General features: G+C 43.5%; 1 protein-coding gene across 4 annotated transcripts in view; it reads right to left on the bottom strand.

Annotated features, from left to right (window-relative positions):
* Positions 1-21,375, bottom strand: part of SLC20A2 (solute carrier family 20 member 2) — a 104,558-nt gene that overhangs the window by 29,988 nt on the left and 53,195 nt on the right. For all 4 annotated transcript variants that reach the window (XM_045779197.2, XM_045779198.2, XM_045779189.2 and 1 more), the window contains 5 exons: positions 18,580-19,132; positions 13,871-14,011; positions 12,444-12,529; positions 9,054-9,150; positions 888-1,004 (listed from right to left, as the gene is read on the bottom strand). In XM_045779197.2, coding sequence (XP_045635153.1) covers positions 888-1,004; positions 9,054-9,150; positions 12,444-12,529; positions 13,871-14,011; positions 18,580-18,868 — 730 coding nt within the window. In that variant the 5' untranslated portion in view covers positions 18,869-19,132. The remainder of the gene's footprint in view (positions 1-887; positions 1,005-9,053; positions 9,151-12,443; positions 12,530-13,870; positions 14,012-18,579; positions 19,133-21,375) is intronic.

Below are 21,375 nucleotides of genomic sequence, written 5' to 3'. Positions count from 1 at the left end.
CCCCCAACTGGGACAGAGAACATTTCCATGTCCCTGGAATGTTCCCGTGTGCCCCTTTGCCATCAGTCTCCTGTAATTCCCCACCATCTCCAGCACCCAGTGGTTTCAATTGCTATAGATTAATTTTCCCTAGAAACATACGCTATGTACTCTTCTTTTGTATCTGGCTTCTTTTGTTCAAAACAACATCTGTGAAATTCATTATGTCGTGGGTAGTTCATTCTCTTTAGTGCTAAGCAGGTTTCTACTCTATGAATACACTACAATTCAGTTATCCTTTTACCTATTTAGGAACACTGGGGCTGTTTCTAGTTTCTGGCTGTTATGACAGAATGATTGCATACAAGTCTTTTTAGGAATGTGTATTTTCATTTTTCTTGGATAAATTCCTAGGAGTGGAATTACAGGGTCATGTGGTAAATGTATGCTTAACTTTACAGGAAACTTCTAATTTCCAAAGTGGTTGTACCATTTTTCACCATAACTGCATGTAAATTCTATTATTCCACTTCTTCATCAAAACTTCAAAATACTAGTTAATTTACTTTTAGCCATTCCTATGGGTGTGAACTAATATCTTATTATAGTGTTAATTTGCTTTTCCTTGAAGACTAATGTTTTTCTTCGGGCTGGTAGAACCTGACCAAATAGTTAACTTCCAGTTATCCAAGGCAACCAGGACTGCTCACTCAAATCACAGGTTACCAAGAAAAAGTTTGAGCGGGAAAATAGGAGCCAAGAGATAAGGATGGGGCATGTATCTCAGCGCTATGTTCTAGAGTCATCGAGGCTTCCAGTTTCCTGTGTTTGTAAGGGTAACGGTGGATTACACCTGAAGCCCCAGGAACCAGGGATTTTGTAAATCAGAGGAATAAAAAAGCCCTTACCTGCTATTTTCCTCCGCATCCATGGACACACAAAGAGCCATACAAAAAGGGCAAACAGCAGGGCAACACCGAAGGAGATGAGTGCTATTGCCCACATGGGAAGGACCAGACCAAGCACTGGGAAGTAAGAAGGACAGCGGTGTTGTCAGTGGATACTTTCTGAAAGGTCAAGCCTCATATCGACATACTTCACATTTCCTAAATCCAAAATAAATCACCTGGACTTTGTATTTAATAAAACTCTCAACCAAAAAAAAAAAAAATGCTATAGTTTTGGGGGTAGGAAGCTGTGTGTTTAAAACACACTACACCTTGTTAATATGTGGTTAAACTGAGTAGTAAGCCAACCATTAACATTTTACCAATGTGGCGCAAAGAGTGTATTAAGTTGTAATAAAACCATTTACTCATTATCTCAATATCAAGGTTCTGAAGCGGACAAACCCGGCCAAGAAAGGACTTTGCTGTCCTTTGTTGTGTTGCTGGCCCCCGCCAGGGCAGCAAGAAGCCGAGGACTGGAACCCTCACTGCACATGGCTGCTGACTGCTGCCTGTTTGGGTTTCTGAGGAGTCAGCAGCCCTGCTTTAAATGGCCATGACACTCTGACCACATACACAAACCTTTTTAAAGTCAGCTTGGAAACAGAAGTTTTTTCAAAGGACATTAACATTCAAAACTTAACTCTTCTTTGAAGTGTCAACTCATGGAATTACAACATAGAAAAACTTTTCATTAAAGTTCAATAATGCACACTAAGTTGCAATTACATTAGCCAATAAAAGGGCAGAAGTGCACGTGGTTTAGGAACATCACATTTTCCTGGCACTGTACTGTCTCCAGAACTCATCACTACATATCTTGTACATCTTCTGTCGCTGGTGGCAACAGGCAACCTTTCACCCGCATTCACACGTTTTCAATTTCAACAAGCATGCTTTGCACAGGAACAAGCAGACGTGTAAAAGAATACTTCCGTGGCATTATTTATAACAGTACGAATGTGCAAGACAACGAATGCCTGCGTCGTTATGGAAATGTGAAATAGATATAGGACAGAGTCATAAAAATGAGGTAGATCTCTACATATTGATAAGGAAGAGGCCCACAATCTGGTAAGTAAGAAACGCTGCCTGGATGTACACCATGATCCAATTCATGTTTAAAAAAGAAAACCCCATATTTATACTCTTACCATATGCACAAGTGTATAGAAAAGTTCTGGAATGATATAATGGCTACTCCTGTAGAGAGACAGGAAATTGGAGGGGCTTTCACTTCTGACTACATATACTTTCGTGCTGCTAACTTGGACAACATATGATAAGCGTGTCACCTTTGTAAACTGTTAAACATGTTTTAAAAGTCTTAAAGGAATAAACTATTTAAAACCTTGCTCTTTGCTCTTGGATTAAATAAATCTTTAAAGATGCAGGCTTTGTTACACTGTTAACCATTTCATACATACAAACCCACTCAAAGTTATTCTATTAAGGTATTATTAAACATTTCGGGAACTGTAAGAGGTAGAATGGGTATTAATACTATAAATGAGAGCCAGGATTAGCATATATAAATAGGAAAAACAACAAGCCAGAATCACCTGGCTGAATTATAGCTAAGGGGTCGCTGGTGGGAGTGTAGACACTCAGGGGCTAGACTACTCCACTCCCAGCACTCACTCTGACATCAGGAAGCAGTGGACTCAGGTGGGGCTGTGCCCTGTTAGCTGGCAGCCCAGCTCCAGCTCTGGCTCTGCCCCTAAATCTGTCAACTGTAAAACCACTCGGGCTCCCCTTACTGGGCTGTGCCTGTGGGTCTCGGCGTCCTGCCTTGCGCTTTACAACTTCACGTCAGCGTCTTACTACATGTGATACGAGACCACGCCAAAGCTGGCTCTTGCCAAACCGAGTAGTAACTTAATTAGCAACATCGAACTGATCAACTGCAACAGTACCACTCTTAGAGCTTCAAAGTATTTTTTTTTTTATTTGAGAGAGAGAGAGCATGAGCAGGGGGGAAGGGTAGAGGGAGAAGCAGACTCCCCACTGAGGAGAGAGCCTGATGCGAGACTCGATCTCAGGACGCTGGGATCATGACCTGAGCAGAAGGCAGATGCTTAACTGACTGAGCCACCCAGGTGCCCCAAGTATTTGGTTTTTGAAGGGGTTTCCTTTGTGCCTTCTGGTTTAGTTGATGATAAAATTGTTAACTGGGCCACTTTTAGCTTCGTTGCTGAATCTAAGAGAGGCAAGCCCTGGATACTGTGGGAAGAAAGAAACAATCTGGAGATAAATTTTCACAGATTTCATATATAATCTATCTATCTATAATCTGTTTTAAATGAGTGCGCACGTTTGCTCTTGGGCACTGTTTTTTTTTCCATCTGTGCTGAGCACAGCCTATGACAAAAGCAGAGAAGGCTGCTTTCTATGTTCCTTCCAAGCCCATCTCCATGCTTTCTGCTGGCGTCCTGTGGGAATCCTGAGGTGTCAGGACCAACATCCAGAAAAGAGAAACTGAGGTTGGCTACAATACTTTTGGTCCTTGGCATAGACAATAAGTCACAACACCACCTGCCCTTTGTAGCTCTATCATCACAATCTCTTTTGCCATCAGTTCGGCCTGGGAAATGGCCAGAAAGCTCTGAGGTCACCCTCCTAAGTCAGGAGAAACTGGAAGGGAGAGTAGGGGATAAACACATCACTAAGGGTGGAAGTAGAGGAGAGACAGTAAAAAAATCAAGAGAACAACTGAAGGAATGCAGGAAAATGGGGAAAGTCGTTGACAATGAGAGCAGAAAGGAACAGAATGGGGACAGAATTTGGATCTGTCCAAATTATTCCAGCAATTTAGTAACGTACCAGGGCAGCAAAGGAATGCGAAGAGTCACTTTTAAAGCTGGCATGCGAGACAAGCAAACGGACAGTTACGTCACACAGCTGTGATTGGTACTAATATATAAAAGCGAGTTTCATGGATAACAAACAATTAAGTACAAAAATTCGGTGTAGAAAGGCACTTGAATCAATGCGCATCCAAGGCAAAACTTTTGACAAAACTACTTTGCCTTGTCTTCCTGTGAGGATCTCAAACTGTTTTCCAATAATCACACCTTAGGTTGGCAATAAGACACGGGGCGCCTCTTCACTCCGCGGACAGGGCGCGGACCCTTCCGTTCCCTCAGCCAGGAGCTCACAGGACACCGGGGCTGCGAGGCCCTGCCCTCCGGCCCAGGCACAGGACCGCCATGCAGTCAGGCCCCTTCTAGCTTCTCAACAGCTAAGACGTGATGAACAGGGATGCAGCTCTACCCTCAAACATCTTCACAGTGCGATGTCAAATCCCCCCAAGATCAGAATATGCAGGAGACTTTCTAAAAACACTAGCTTCCGGGTTCATTACTTTGCTACACCTCTCATTTTTCACCTATGATGGTCATTACTAGAATCTACAGAATAAATACGACTCCTATAAAACCAACAGGATGTTAACTATATTACTTCCCTTAAACCCCTGCTCCTCAGCATCTCTCTACAGCCTTTCTTGCTCTTCTCTAATTTTATAAATAATATATGCTTGTTATGCTATTGTGAAAACATCCGTACAAAACTGTATGATGTACAAATATGAAAATTCCTCATCGCTCTTCTCTCTTGAACCTACTTTCTAGAGAAACACGGTAAACTATTTTGTGTGTCTCTTTCCAGGTATTTTCTAAATATAAACACACAGTGTAGAATGTGAGAATCTCTTTTTTCCTTTTTTAAAAAAAAAAGAACAGATGTACAATCATACTGTATATATTGTTCTGTGATTTCATTTCCCACGTACAATACACTGTGGACATCTTTCCAGAGTCACACACACACACACACCCCCCTTTACCTCACCTGCAGATGCTGATGCTGCTGGGCGAGGGACCGCACTTTGACCCGGAAGTTAAACACGACCGCCAGAGGCATACTTAGCCTATCAGCCCTGACAGCTCAAAGAAGCATGCAATGAATTTCAGCACTCATTCTTTCAAAACTGAACAAAACCAGGTCCCACAGGTCCTTCACAACTGAAGACCTTTTCATTACAAATAAACCTCAGGCTTGTATCCAACCCAAGTGAGCACTTTATCTCCTGAAGTTATTTTTGCTTCTTGCAAATTATTTTTTTAAAGACAAAAATGCAGAGACCATTTTTGAAAGTGCTCAGGCTTTGAAGTAGAAGAATGACTTTTACTTGAGAAAAGTCATGTCAAATGCAAAGTAAAACAAATCAAACTCAGCCTAAGATATAAACAACTTCAAAATAATTTAGAATGGAGGAGCAGAGGACATCAAAACACAGCACTAGAACTCAACAGCCAACGAGCCCCACTGAAGTCACGGCCATGCGTAAAAATGCTATTTATCAAAAGTTCTTACAGCTGAAACAGGGTAAGATTAATGCTGCTACTCATTTTTGAGAGAGAATTTCGTTTCTTTCTTTCACCTCTGAGACTCCTACGTGTTAAACGGAAATGTCCTAAGGAGGGAAGGGAACTAGAAGGAACAAACTCCAGACCAGCAGGAAGGCAGGCCAATTCTGAAAGGAGGCTGACTGAGTCACTGTCGAAGGGACCCTTCTCAGCTCAGCCGTATCACCAAATATGACACCAATGCTATCAGGCAGCGAGGCCCCGCGTGAGGGAGTAGTAGACAAAGCCTGGTTTGAAGGGCAAAAGTTAACCTTTGTTTAAGTAAACAGAAGATCTGGACGCGCCTACTGGACAGTCTACAAACATGCCCCAGGAACCAAAATATTAGCAAAGTCCTTTCCTGACTTAGTGGGGAAACAAAATGACCTTCTTCTCTTCCTTTCTTTCTCCCCTAGGCAAGCCCCCCCCGCCCCACCTGCCGGAAAACTTCAAGTAAGAAGCTTTCCAAACCAACATGTGTGGAAAAAACAAAAAGATAGGATGACTCAGGATATGCTGGCAACTTAAGGCGGAAAAGATGAGGCTACTAGCCCTAACACGTATTACAAGGCACTATGGGCCAGGCACCATGTTCGCACCCTGACTGCATTATCTCACATGATGTGGTGGCCCTTTCACGGAAGTCCTCCTGCTCTCCTCACTTTATCATGACGCACAGGGGCTCAGAGACGTGAGATGTGACGTTCCTGACAGCACAGCTGCCCAACCAAAGTCCTTGATGTTAACTCCAGCACTGGGATTACTGTCTGTGCTCTTAAATGAGGAGTGATCATCAAGATTCTTTTTTTTTTTTTTTTAAAGATTTTATTTATTTATTCTACAGAGATAGAGACAGCCAGCGAGAGAGGGAACACAAGCAGGGGGAGTGTGAGAGGAAGAAGCAGGCTCATAGCAGAGGAGCCTGACGTGGGGCTCGATCCCACAACGCCGGGATCACGCCCTGAGCCGAAGGCAGACGCTTAACCGCTGTGCCACCCAGGCGCCCCGATCATCAAGATTCTTGTGCAGATGTTCTAATATGCCTGATTAAAGAGGTAGCTACTCTCTTTACATTACCTGTATATTAAAGATATACAAAAAACACAGAACCAGGTTTCTAGATGTATTAGAAGCCCTTTTTTTTTTTTTGAGAGAGAGAAAGCAAGTGAGCTGGGGGAGGGGCAGAGGGAGAGAGAGAGAATCCTAAGTAGGCTCCACGCCCAGCATGGAGGCCACTGCGGGGCTCGATCTCACGACCCTGAGATCATGACCAAAATCTCTTTAAGTCAGGCGCTTAACTGACTGAGCCACTCGGGTGCCCCTATTAGAAGCCATTTGTAAAGAGAGTGAAAAGAAGGGAAAGAATGTATGAAGGTTGGTGAATTTTTTTTTTTAAGTAGGCTCCATGCCCAGTACTGACTGTCATCAATGGTGACAGGAGGGACCAGGAACTGCAGAGCAGGTGTCTAACCCGTGCCGTGTCACATGTCAGTGTAACGTGATCACGCAGAACCCAGGGTTCGGGACTAGGATTCCCCACCTCACTAGTTATATGCCCTTGGAGACTCAGCCTTCCCTGTCTGCACTGCCAGTGTCCCAGAGGAGCTCAGGGGACCGAAAGGGTTAATTCATGTGCAGTTCAGCTCATTAAAACTCAGCATTTATATTCTTCATTTCTTACAACCTCCCTATGAAGTACTGATATTATCCTTAGTGTCTCATCCATCATACAGTTTAATTTTCTCTACAATATTTACTGCTCCACTCAGATGATTCTTTCAGCAAATTTGCACTAAAACTGCAGCAAAAAATGAGGAAACAAGAAAGAAGAGATGGGAAAAAATTAGGCCAAGTACAGAAAGAGGCAAATTTTAATTAAAATCACACAGTTGACTTTCAACATTCAGAAGAACCACGAGGAGCAAGAAGAATAGAGGGTAGAAAAAAAATAAAATGCGGAAATAAAAATAAATCATCCTGATTTATACCAATTCCCATTTCTGGGACTTGGTACTACCAAAGGCATCCCAAGCCTCCCCTTAGTCCCTGAAATCACTAAGCCGAGAGATGGCTATTGACTCTTGCTGGGCTTTTCCTTCCGCTACCTTGTACTCTGGGAGCTGATATAAAATCACGAACAAGACTCCCAGGGAGCGAGGAGATGGGAGGCACATGGCAGCTCCGGGACAGCTCCCTCCCACCCTGGCGCTCCAGGGCCGGCCAAGCACCATGTGATGCTTTGGGAGATTTACACTTGGTGGTGGGATTAACTTTGTGCTGTGGAGCTGCGTTCTCCCTGCCTCCAATTTTCTTATATATTGAGAAGACAGTCTGTGACACACACCCTTCCCAGTCCATGAATTACAAAGCCTCGAGGGCCACCAGGCTGCTGACATCCCAGGCTAGGGCTCCATCCCTCTCCGGCTCTCCTCGCCCCCATGACCTTCAGCTTTGTGCTTTCCGTTTAACTTAAGGCAGCTGTGACACTCTACCCCTGGGCTCCCACCCGAAGTCTAGAAGTCCTGATCATGAGTATTTAAACCCTAAAGATGAACATTTTGAATGCTGCAGAGAGGCCAAAGCAGAAAGTTATATAATGTTAACATTTGTTCAGAAAGTTTCTTATTTGCAGTACTGAAGTACACAAACATAATCATATATGTCTAATAAAATAAAATCTGAGAAACATGGCCTTGAGGACACTGAATTTGAGGAATTAATAAGGACATTCTCCCATTTTGGAAGAGGGCACTTCTCAACTATGTTATGACATGCTATTTAGGGGAAATTTTATCTTTTTGAACAGAAAAAGGTAGATTTTTGTCAGATATGGCCAATAACTGAATCTTAATCCATAAAGAACATGAACAAGAGGAAAAATGACACATAACACAAACTAACATATCCGCTGAGTCCAGATGTCCCCACCGTAATAGGTATATTTGGGATCTCGCTGCAGGAGGCCACCACAAAGAGAAACAGGAGGAATCCTCTCTACCAAAACATGTACAGAAGTATTTAATTAGAATGCTCACCCATCCTGAAAGGTTTGCCAATAGGAATACCATACATGTTCTTCCTTAGCCATCCAAAATGCAAAAGAAAACAACTTTTAACTCTTGCCCCTCCCCAAAAGCCCCTAAAACCTTATAAAAAGAAAAAAAGCCATTAGAATTGGAATAGGTAATCCTGAAAATATAATCACCACTGGTTTTGGTATCTTAAAAAAAAGGGGGGGTAGCATCTACTCATTGGATTCTTTGGTCAAACGCCAGGGAGTTGGGCATTTGCGTCATGCGCCATGTCAGAGCTTCCCCTGCGCGTCACCCATGTGTGGACGCTACTGCTCATGTGTGCCCCACCCCTCCCCAGACTCCTCCGTGGCTCAGGGGGGTGCACGGTGTTAGACCCCGTGCTGAGGCTCAGAGGGCATGAGAAGGCTGCCATGCTTACACAGCAGCACAAACGGCAGAATGAGGATTGCAAATTTCTTTTTTCACTTGAAAGTCTGTTTGTTGCCTTTGTCCTTTACATACCTCTTGAGTATTTAAAACAAGGATATGCATTTACTAGTCTTTTCCCTACTCCATAATGAGCATGAATGATGCTTTTTACTGTCGGCCAACAACAGTGCTGGCACCAAATAAACCAACCCTGTGAAGTCTAATGGTAATACTACGCCTTGCCTGCTGGATTTAAGCTTCCGGGGAGTTCTTACCTGGCGCTCCTGTGTACATGATGGAAAACACATTTATTGCTATTGTAGCAGCATAGAACACTGGGAGTGCCCGCAGGCCATTGGGAACAGGGTCCTCCTGTATGATAAGGAGATAAAGCGGAAGGTCAGGATTCAGGAAGCCTCTGGAGCCACACAGGCAAAATGACAGAAAACACTGTTACGAGAAAGTCTTCCAAACAGTGGTGTGGCCAAGACGGCGGGCCATGTCACTGCCGTGTGATCTGTTGCACGTCGGCTCGGGCTGTGTCTCCCACACAAATGCTGTTTCAAAGAGCACTATTGTGGCCAGCAGACACGCTGAAGCGCTCGAATCACATGAGCTGATGTCAGATTTAGAAACAGAGAAGAACTGTGAGGTCAGGCCAGTCCCTGGGGACTGAAGCCCAGAGCTCAGGATCTACTTCAAAACCCTCGGCACTCGCCACTCCAGCTGAGTTCAGGTTTGGCCCTGAAAATCCATATTTTGAGACTCGGCCCTTGGAGGATGCTCTAAGAGAGCCAAGTGACGTGAACACCACTGCAATACTGGGAGATTTCCCTTCGCCCTATTACACACTCCATTTTAGCTCTATTAAAAGGTATAAAGCAAATATATTACCATCTGCTGTGGTTTTAAAGATCTTTTCATAAAGCATAGTATTTAACCTTCAACTACTGAAAGTTAAAAAAAAACCTGTGGGTTCTTTGTCTAATAAAACATTTACTTACAACTTTAGGCTTCTGGGACATTCCCTAAATCTAACACTTGAACAAGAATGGTACTGCATATGTTTCACACTAAATAACATCTGAGAGAATATCTGAAATTGAGGGTTCTTTTTTTAAGAGTTTATTTATTTATTTATTTGACAGAGAGAGAGGGAACACAAGCAGGGGGAGTGGGAGAGGAAGAAGTAGGCTTCCAGCAGAGGAGCCTGACGTGGGGCTTGATCCCAGAACGCCAGGATCACGCCCTGAGCCGAAGGCAGACGCTTAATGACTGAGCCACCCAGGCGCCCCTGAAATTGAGGGTTTTAAACAGATCTACAGAAGATTTTGAAGCAAAAATATGGACTGGGGGGATGCCTGGGTGGCTCAGTCAGTTAAGCATCTGTCTTCGGGTCAGGTCATGATCCCAGGGTCCTGGGATGGAGTCCTGTGTTGGGCTCCCTGCTCAGCAGGGACTCTGCTTCTCCCTCTCCCTTTGCCTGCTGCTTCCCCTGCTTGTGCACTCACTCACTCTCTCTCTGACTGATAGATAAATAAATAAATAAATAAATAAATAAAATCTTAAAAAAAAACCCATAGACTGAGAACTCCTCAATATAGCACTGGCACATTAGATGTCACTTAAATAATTCAAAAAGGGACTAATTTCTAATAACCATGTAAGACACTGGTATTTATATGAATCTGCCACCTACCCTTGATAAAAGGAAAATGAGATCTAACAACTGCTGTGGGCTACAGGAGTAAGGATAAATAGAGACTGTCAAAGATTCCTAGTATCAAACGCAAACATGTACAGAAATCAAGTGTGTTTGCAGAACAGTACAGCCCATTAAGAAGCTATTCTGCAACGTCTCAAGTAGCCACCAGCACTCGTCAAGAGGCTTGAGTTGAACGGTAATGAGGTATAAGGACCAGTAAGAGCAGGGGTCGCAAGTGATTCGACTGCATGAGACTCACAGCCAGGCCAGCAAACAGGAAGAAGCTAGGAGGCAGGGCAGGAGCCAGGGGTGAGGTACAGTGGTCTTCTAACCTGTCAGGTACCACACGACAAGAACCCAGGCCCCACTACAAACGAAATGCTCGGGTGCTCAAATGCCTACTGCCCCTGGTTTCCAAAATGTTTTCTCAGGACAAGAGTTGCTGAAGACTCCCACCTGGAAACTTGTGAACGTGTACAAGTGCTGAGTTTATGGGTTTTTTAATCAAATCACCTTACGTTTTCTCAAATAACTTATTCTTAAAACTCAAATGCCAACTGTCTCAAGATTTGTCTTCTCTCCTCCCTCCTGGCTCCCTCCCTCCCTCTGTCCTTCCCTCTCTCCTTTCTTTCCTTCCTTCCATCCGTCCATCCATCATCTGCCACCTATCTAAGCATCCACCATTCCCTCTTAAATACCAGTGTCTTCCCAAGCACAGCACTGGGCACTGGAATACCAAAGTAAGCAAGACAGTTCTACTCTCACAGATCTTATAGTCGGATGGCAAACAGGCCAGCACGCAAGACCTACAGCACCACACAGCACAACAGTGCAATGGTAAGAAAGCACGGCGTGTTGCAGAAGCATGAGACAGGGAAGCCACCAGAACGGGGTGGAGAAGAAAGGCTTTCAAGGAAGCGGCACGTGACGGCTGGGTAGCAGCAGGAGTTTGCCAGGCGAGGATGGCTTCCAGGCAGAGGAAGTCAGAAAAGTGAAGTCTAGCAGGCAAGAGAGGGTGGCACCTTCCAAGATGTAAATAAAGATTAGTATGGAGAGAGCCCAAGAGAAGGAATGTCACTTTGTACGGATCCAAGAGAAGGAGCCCTCCAACAGACCGCTAGGCGGTGCCGAGGGAAATAGCGGCGTCTTCAAGCGAGGATCCACTTGAGGGGAGGCCTGTCCTGGACGCGCACTGCCACACAGGGACCTGGGGCCTGACTTGGGGCATATAAAATACTGCGACAACCCCTTGACAGTCAAAAAACCACAATCGAGTTTTTTCCCCTAGAACAGGAATCTCAATAAGTTCATCAATCTCCTTTCGTTTTTTATAAAATCTACCCCCAGTAGGTAGATTTCCTTCTTTTTATCCATTCCTCAGAGAGAGGAAAAAGTCAGTGTCTCAAGCTTGCTTTCTCTGTTAAAATATAGAGAACACTTTATATTTGGGAAAAGAAATTTTCCAGCTGTGTTTAGTGACAGTCTCCTTCAAGTCTGTTGATAGCCTATGACACTCCGTTCTGTTTAACATTCAGGAAGGATTACTTTACCTTTCTTGAGGTCTGCGTGCAATGCCTGGGAGCGCCGACTAAAGAACTAAATCACAGGGCACAAAACACTATTTACAATGCTGTTTTCTGGGGAAGCCCCTCAGTACTCTACCTCAACTCGTTCTGCCTACTTTATTTTTTTTTTTAAAGACTTTATTTTTAAGAATCTCTACACCCAACGTGCGGCTCGAATCCACAACCCCGAGATCAAGAGTCGTGTGCTCTACCGACTGAGCCAGCCAGGCCCTCCTTTCTGCCTACTTGAAAATAAAGTCTAATTCTAACTGCAGGGTGCCGTGCCTTAACAATGTAAAAATAAAATCATTCTTCTGACTCCCTAACAATTATTTCTATTGAATAGAACTAAAATTAGTTCTAAAACGTAATAAAAACATAACAGCCTCACTTACCTTCTTTAAGATGAAAATTCTGATCAGTACAAACAGCACGCCAGACATGAAACCAGACAACAGTGGAGATATAAACCAAGAAGCAACTGAATAATTAAAAAAAAAATCTAATGAATGTTAAAATTCTACATAACTCAAGTCATATTTATACAATAGAATGATAACCAACACATAGTATATCCATTCATAGGTGTTCTTGGAATTTTTCACCTTAACAGAACCTAACAAACCCTACTTCCCTGGCAGGACCGACCTTCACACGTACACAGCTACCCTCACACACAGACAGAGTCCCGTGTAAGTGAGCACACTCCCAGCACACAGCCAGGTGAGGGATCCCTAAGCCTGGCCTCAGAAGACAGTCTCCCTTGATTCCCACTGAGCCTCTTGTCTGCTCTTCTTACCCATCCACATATGGAGACCTGGTCCTTGCTCCAACAGTAAAGTTATTTAAAAGGGGAGCCACCTTCCATTTCATTTTCCTAGGTTAGCCTGGTCCTGCCATCCTGACCCAATGGCCCAGCAGTTCCCATCTCTGGCTGCATGCTGGAAACATCTGTGGAGTTTTCAAACACTAGTATGCTCAGGTTCCACCCCCAGAATTTTCATTTAAAAGGTTTGGAATGGGGTTCTGGGCCCTGGTATTTTTTTAACTGCCCCTCCAGGTAATTCTCAAGTACAGCCAGAGTTGAGAGACATTGTTCTAGAAGCCTCTGGGATCTAAGGTGATTTTCCTGGCCATCTGTGTCCCTGGCTTGGTAGGTCAGGAGTCTGTTTGACCTAGAGCTCCCGAGGCCAATGTGATTCTTCTACGGATGAGTAACCCAGTGGGCGGAGATGGGGCGAAAGAATGTTGTTCAGAATGGGAGGGTTTGTACTTATGGGGCTGAATGGATTTCCCTCTTGCTAAAAGCCAGAGCCAGGAGGCAGACCGTCAGACCTGTCAGACCTGTCCCTGCTGGGCAGCCTACAACCCAGAAGGAGCACTAGAGTGTCTCCTATGTGGGCTCAGATAGGGAGACCTCTTGAATGCAGTGAGGTAAGTAAGACTGGGCTCACTCCCAGGCTTCCCCATGACCACGAACCCTGTCTCCAGACACAGAAGGTATTTTCTTCACCAGCACCTAGTTTTTCTGACGACAGACGGATTTCAATCAGATAAATTTCTGTTCTGTCTGGGAACAACAGATAGATACTGATTTTCAAAGCCCTCTGACATTTGAAAAGAGTGGCATTAAAAAACTAACACATAAAAGTTCACAACCTCCATTAGCAGAAATCTCAGGGAAATGTATTATCCACATAGGTCTTGTCTTCTAAACCTTAACATTTGAAGGGAAAAATAGATTATAACGGTGACTTGCAATAAGACTTGCTCTAGAGAAGGTAAGCCTTGCTTCGGAGAGGTAAAGGAACATGGCAATTACCAATCTTGACGAGCTCCATCCACTGCACACCTTGTGTACCAATGGCGACAAGCGAGAACCCTATAGTAGAGCCGACGATGCAATGGGTTCCTGAGATGGGAAGTCTCAGGAAGGACGCAATCAGCTGCCAAACCGCCGAGCCTGTACATTGGCAGATTTAAAAAAACAAAGTCAGATACAGAATACAGGATCTCAAACAGCCACAAAAGGAAGAAATCCAAATTACTGTTTTCACAACAGTATCCGCCTAGGGTTGATTTTTTATGGATTATTTCTTTACAGAGTGCTAACGTCCTGACAGAAATCACTCAACTTCAGTCAAAGGAACATTCTTCGACACTAAAGGGATAATGATGATTTATTGAAAATATTTAAAGAAAAGTCTCTTGATGCCAGTTGTTAGCTGCCCTTGTCACATTTAGGTACAGGTGTTGACGATGAACTTGTTCTCATGTGAAGTGTGGCTAAGACCAAGCAAGAGATTACAGACCCAGTGAACACAGAGAAGTATGGAAGGCTGCACACTGGAAAAGACGTCACTGCAGTTAAGCCTATGGTCCCATAAAGAGGAGGGCCAGGCACTCACGAGGTCATATTAATTGGTCTGTAAGAGAGACTGTAATATGCAAACAGTGAATCATTACATTGTACACTGAAACTAATATAGTGTTACATGTCAATGACACCTCAATAAAAAAGTCACTATGAAATTTAACCCACAGGTGGGCGTCTGCTCTCAGCCCCTGCCCAGAATGCCAGGCATTTTCTTTGTATGCTTCCTCAAGTCTTCTAATTCTTACCACTTAAGAGGATCCTTAGTTTTGGCTTTGTGTCCTTTTCCCTCAATTTCACCTCCTTTTCCAGGCTTACTGTTTTTCTAGGCTACAGTTCACTCCAGATATTTTCATAAGCAGATCAAATTTTGCAGTGCATATTAAAAGCATCAGCTGGGCGAGATCACTTTCAGAAACAGTTGTTGAAAAGCTCATATAGAACTGTAAGGGAACAAAGGGCTTGGCTGATAAGCAGGGCACGTTATTAATCCCAAATGTTAATTCTGGAAATCTGGTTGCTTGGCAGCAGCACTTTTAAGCAGATCCCTGGCATTTTCTTCAACGATATCTGAGTTACAAAGGATCATTACTGGCTGTACAGGCCCTAGTTTGGGCAGCAATGCTGACAACTGCTCCGGGAGTGCTGGGCATGCCCACCTGTGAGCCAAACTGGGCTATGACCCTGTCCGTCTACCCCTGAAGCGTGTGTTGGGAGGAGGAGGGGCCGGCCTCATGCTGCCAAACTGGTGACAGGCTCCATGGCGGAGGCCAGGCCTCCCTGTGGACAATTCCTTAAGCCTTCACATCTAAGCCCTGAGCTCCTGAGTGACTGACTAGTTTGTGTTAAAAATAGAGCCAGAGCGTAGAGCATGTTACGTGGCAAAGAACTATAACTTGAGAAACACACTTTATGATTTCTATTCTTACAAACTGAAAATAATCTAGTGAAGTTCACAGAAGAGTACAAACTCACCCAGATGAATTCAGACCATGAGATTTTCTTTCCAGAAAGCTGCTGACTTTATAACATAGGTCCTGGAGCAGCAGCGTTTGTAAGGAAAGGTCGGGAGGACAGGCCTGCCCGGCCAGGAAGGGGGCCAGTGGGCAGGAGGGGAGGGGCAGCGGAAAGGAGGGGAAGGCAGAGGCAGGTATTTGCGGGGCACCTGGCAAAGTGAGAGTGCGAGGCCTCCTAAGCCTTGGGAATTTCTGAAGGCCAACGGGATTACATTAGTGTTAAGAAAAACAGTGGGAAAAAAGACAGAGATATTTTAACTTAAGATAATGATATCTTATAAAAAGGAAGGGATTAAGTACAGAATAAGGGTGTAAGACAAAACCTAGGGAAAGTCGGGGGAAGGTGGGCATCTCTGAGGCAACAGTTCCTGGGAAGGTGGGGCAGGGGCCGCGCAAAGGTGCAGGGTCACGCTGGAAGCAGACAGGCAGCATGAGTGTGCTCGGCGCAGAGAAGGCTCGGCACTGAGGGGGTTTTAGGAGGATGGGACACTTCTTACTTTGGTTCAAGGAGACGGCTTGTTCATGCTATTGTGGGTATTTCCATGAGAAGATGGTGAGTTCTGAATTCTCAGATTTTTGAAACCATTGGTGGTTTCATACTAAGTGGACTGACTATTGCTTTGGGGCTGAGCTTATTGTTCAAAAAGGGACCTTGTTCTGGAAGTTTAGCTGATACAAATGATCTCTTCCACCCAACCAAACTAATGCTACCACAACTCTATCAGAAAGCACAGAGACCCAAGGGCTTGGGGAGACATTTCTAAATAAATAAATAAATACATAAATAAAAGAATAGAATAAAAGGACAGGGGGAGAAAAAGAGAGAAGAAATGGATATTGAATTTAGAAGAGGGAGAAGGTGACAATTCAGGCATCAGAAAAGAATCAGCTTTGGTTTTGGCCAATAATAATTATACCAGCATCTTAAATTATCAAAGCTCTCATTTGTAAGGAACCCAATCTAAAAATCTAGGTAACTCACACAACTACCCAACAAAACAGCCTTTGAGATTCATCTACCCACACACCAAAAGAGAAAGAAAGAAAAAGAAAGACTAAAAGAAAGAAACCAAAGCAAACAAAATCAAGTTATTCAAGCAAAACCTCAAATTGCTTTGGTTAACCTAAATTCTAGTTGAGGTAAGTATTCTTCATTCTCTCAGTGAAGAGCCAAAGACCAGGGGTGGGAGAACTGGGAAACTGGACAAGTCATACTGCCCACACGGAAAGTGAGCAGTGACATGAAGCTCCGAGCTCAAAAGGCTTTCAGTCTAAGCCAGGGCCTCCGTGTGGCCTCGCTAACAAATCTTTTTAATAACCACAACCATTCTGGGGCACCTGGACAGCCGTTAAGCGTCTGTCTTTGGCTCAGGTCATGATCCCTGGGTCCTGGGATCAAGTCCCCATCGGGGAGTCTGCTCCTCCCTCTCCCTCTGCCCCTCCCCTGGCTTGTGCTCCCTCTCTCACTCTCTCTCAAATAAATAAAATCTTAAAAAAAACCACAACCATTCCTCAGAAGTTTTATCCAAGGAAAGGAGAAGCTGCTGTTAAGAGTTAATTTTATAAGTGTTTTTCTTTATTTCTTTCCTACTTCCAACATTTCTTGCCCATATCATCCTGAGTGGAGAAATCTTAATTTCAGCTCACTATGATTATGCCTTAGATACCTATTATGACAACCAAGGGTGACTTTTTACAAAAACTGTCATTTTCCTAAGGGAAATTTCACTTTTATCTATGATGAGAAACAGACATCCAGTGAAGGTAAATAAAATTCAATCATTAGAAGAGCTGTTGGAATGAAAGCATTCATGAACCGCACATCTTGTAAGACACCAAATGCTGAGAAACAGAACTCCTCGGCGCGCATTACCAGCGCCCTGTGCTTAGCAGAATCCACTACCTTAGTATATGGGTACGGGATATGGATCAAACACCTCAATGACTTCTCAAACCAACCTGCTGTTGCAAAAAGATGGTGGGCCATCTTATATTTGGCAAATAACGTCCACACTCTGGGTGCTTCAGAAACACTAGTGACAGTAAAGAACTAGGGGCCTGCGGAACGTAGCTGTGTTCTTGGTACACCAGCATCTTACCTCCTACTGCAGGACCCTTCCTACCAAAGGATGTGTCCTGTTGAAAGCAGAAGGTGGTAGGATTCCTCTCTAACCCTCTCCTCCCTAACCAAATTACCCAACTAGATCAGCTGTCTGCTGTGACGTCATCGCTACCCAGAGGCAAACAGAGCGAGAGTCCTGTGGGCTGCACTTAAGTATTCCTGCCTGAATCTTCTTTCTGGCGGTAGCGAGGGCAGGAAGGGCTGAGCCCTCACGGTGCTTCAAGCTGATGGTCAGCTTGGCCAATGGAAAAATCACACCGACTGGCCGGTCAGTCTGCTTGTTAACATGATTCACTGCCCTCAATACTTCCCTCTCACCTACACAACTCGAAACTACCAATATAAGGTCATACGGTAAACAGGTGACACACAAATGGTCTTTTGGCCAGAAAACAAAACAAACATGCCAAATGGAGCTCTCAGAGGTAGAATCAGAAAGTCAAAACAAAAGCCAACAAAGGGATTACAAATAAGGTAGAAGACTAGAATTTCCTGAAACACGAGCACTTGAGATTGATTCGGTAACTGCTCAAAACCTTATACTGAGAATATAAAACTTCATAAATACTGGTTTTTGGCATCCACATTTTCAAAACATTGCATCCTAACTGATGAAAAATCTATGGAAAAATAGACATCAACTGTCAAGGATATCTCACAAGTCAACCTTACAGACACATTCACTGAGACATGTTATTTCTTTAAGAACTCTCAAACCAGTTTAAAATGATAGCTAGTTTATAAACATCTTTGTCTTTACTTTATAAAAAGTACTTTTAGCCAAATCTATTTTAACAACAAAGTTTGCTAAACATTGAGAAAATGTTTGCTTGATATTTGAACACTAAAAAAAAAAAATTAAAATGCAGAAAGCAAAAATATGATGTAGTAAATATGAAACATCAAACCAGTTTTTGAAATTAAAGCAAAAATCACACTCATGGACATGACAAAAGTATTGTAGGAAAGTAGGCCAGCAGACACTCTTTCCCATTGATGTAAAGAATAAGGCTACTTACCAACCATCGCACTAACTTCCCCAGCCATTAGTGTTTCTACTGTCTCGTTGTAAAGGTTCACATCAATGATACCTTTTCGAATGGTCTCTCCCACTTTGGCTCCCAGTAACACTGAGCCGGTGGTTTCAAATATTGAAGCCAAAATGCATGCCTGCCTCAAGGTCACCACGCCAGAGCCCACAGCAGTACCAAATGAATTGGCAACATCGTTCGCACCCACAGAAAACGCCAAGATAAAAGCTATGATAAAACCCAAAATGACCATCCACAAATACTCATCCATGGCCATTTTAGAAAGTGGGCTCCGGGTACTTTTCTTTTGCAGAAATATTTTAAATAAACGAAGCTTGAGGTTATAAACGTCGTAAGGCCGAGAGTTCTTGTAAACAGTGAGTTTGCTCTGGAAAGTGCTGGACAATGTTAGAGCCTGAACAAACTGCTAACTGCTGGTTTTCAAACTACTGTCAGTACAGTTCATTTGGTTGTGTTCAGTCAGCGGTAAAACACATTCCATATTTTTCCTCCCAATCTGGGAAAGCTGTGATGTCTCCTCCTGTAACAGAAAACAAAAGAAAAGAAATCAATTACCCCAAGCAACCTGTAACAGGTTGTTCTTTCAGAAATAAATGTTTTAAGCCTACTAACGGGAGCTAACTTTGGCATGTGACAGATCTAACCATAAAGCAATTCAAGGAAGATTATAATTAGGTTAACTGCCCACCCCCCCCACCACCAAAAAAAGCTGGTCCCTAGAATATCAGAGGTTGAAGTATGTTTTATAATTACAGGCTGACAAGCCTTAATAAGATAGGACTTTTTGCAATCTGGAAAATACATTTGGTCATTATTTTCAGAAAGAAAAAAACTGCTGTAAATGGGCAAAAGATAAGGAAATGAGAAATTCAGTTACAGAGTTTTTCAGATATGTGGAATGTGCCGAATTTCTTGGACCGGTGATGACCAAATACGATTCTGTGACACCACAGGGTGTGGCTAATATCCTGCCTGCACCTTTACGCATAAGAAATGAGCACTTTACGAGCACACCATGCATGTGTCGGAAAAGCTTCCAGGTTCTAGTGTAAAATGACTCATCCAGAGGGTGACGCAGGTGGAAATGGAGGGCCCTCCGGAGGAAGACAGAAAGTTGCAGAATGAAACGATCCTACGGAAACACGATTCAGATCCTGTCACTATTCCATGACTACCCATACTTCACTCAGAGGAAAGGCCAGAGGCCTCACCATGGCTTGGAAGGCCCTCCAAGGTCTCCTGAGAGCCCTGCCCAGCCCACTGTCCTCAGCTCCTATTGCCTCTTCCTTCACAGGCTCCTTTCTATTCCTTGAAAACACCAACCACTCTCACCTCTGGGCCTTTGTACCTGCTGATCCCTATGCCAGAAAAAAATCTCCCTGACAGCTGTGTAGCTACTCATGCTATTTAGGTCTCTGCTCAAATGTCACCAACAGAGAGGCCTTCCCTGACCTCTTGAAAGAGCAGCCCCTCCCCCCATGCTATTATCCATCCCTCTCACCCTACTTTTTCTCTGTTTTACTTATCACTGCATTCATTCATTGATTCATTCATTCTTGTCTGTCTCCTTTCAGGAGAGCGCGGGGACTCTACTGGATTCTCTGCTGTATCTCCAGGACACAGCATAGTGGCTGGCATGGGGGAAGCCCTAATCGATTTGTTGAATACATGGAAAAAAGAGGCTATTAAACATGGAGAAAAGTCCTCAAGATAAAGAGGCAATGTCACAAAATTAATATATCCATGAAGTAAAACTGTCACTAAAAGCTTTGGAACTGTGGTATTCCGTTATTATATAGTCAAGGTATCAAATCTGTATTTTTTTGAATGTATTACATGTGCAGAATGGTGCTTATTAGCACAGTGTGGTTCTTCACAGATGCTTATTGACCTGAACTGGATAAATTAGGCTCATATGTCATGTCATAGACAGTATAATGATCAATCAACATTAAAATTATTTAGGGGGAAAAAACAGGACACTAAATTTTATGTATATTGTGATCATGGCAATGTTAAAATCCATAAAAAAGATGGGCAGGTAATATACTAAAATCAGAACAGTGGCTAAGTTTGAGTGGTGGTGTTATAGGTGATTTTTTCCTTTCCACCCAAAACTGTAAACTGGATCACATGCTTTTCAAATTAAAAGAATTTATAATAAATCTATAAGCATATACTAAGAGCCATCTATGTATGCAATGCTATAGGCATGTAATGAAACAGAAAATATACATTGATAGATTTTATCATTTGCTAAGATTTGAAGCCTATGCAATTCTAGAGATTTAGATCCCATGTGAGACAAATGAAAAGACCATTCTAAAGGCAAAGGACAATATCCCACTAAAAGAGTATTTTATTAATGTCATGGACACATTAAATCTAGAAGTGAAAATACAAAATAGGAATATTTTGGACCAATATGATCTAATCTTAAAACAGAATTCTTGATGAAATCTTGTCTGTCAGGTTCGCTTGCCAACAGGGCAGACAAGAACAACATTCGACAAGTGTTTATTGAGAACCTCCCTTGTGCCAGTCACTAGGAATATGATGGTGAGTGAAAATGGACGGGGGGCTCACCGACCCGTGAGGGGGCAGACACTAACCGCACAAACACACAAATGTACGACCCTTAGCTGTGGCGCGTGCCACGGAGGCAGGAGGCCCTCGGCCCCCAGCGTCGTGAGAGCACAGTTCTGGGCCGGGACCGGGTCTGAGAGGGCAGGGAAGGCAATCTAAGGATGGCAGCAAACTCTG

Source organism: Ursus americanus, chromosome 27 (genome assembly GCF_024610735.1).
Source record: "Ursus americanus isolate L20-20 chromosome 27, mUrsAme1.1.p, whole genome shotgun sequence".
Lineage (NCBI taxonomy): Eukaryota > Metazoa > Chordata > Mammalia > Carnivora > Ursidae > Ursus > Ursus americanus.
The sequence above is the reverse complement of the archived record's forward strand: the minus strand, read 5'-3'. Positions and strand labels throughout refer to the sequence as shown.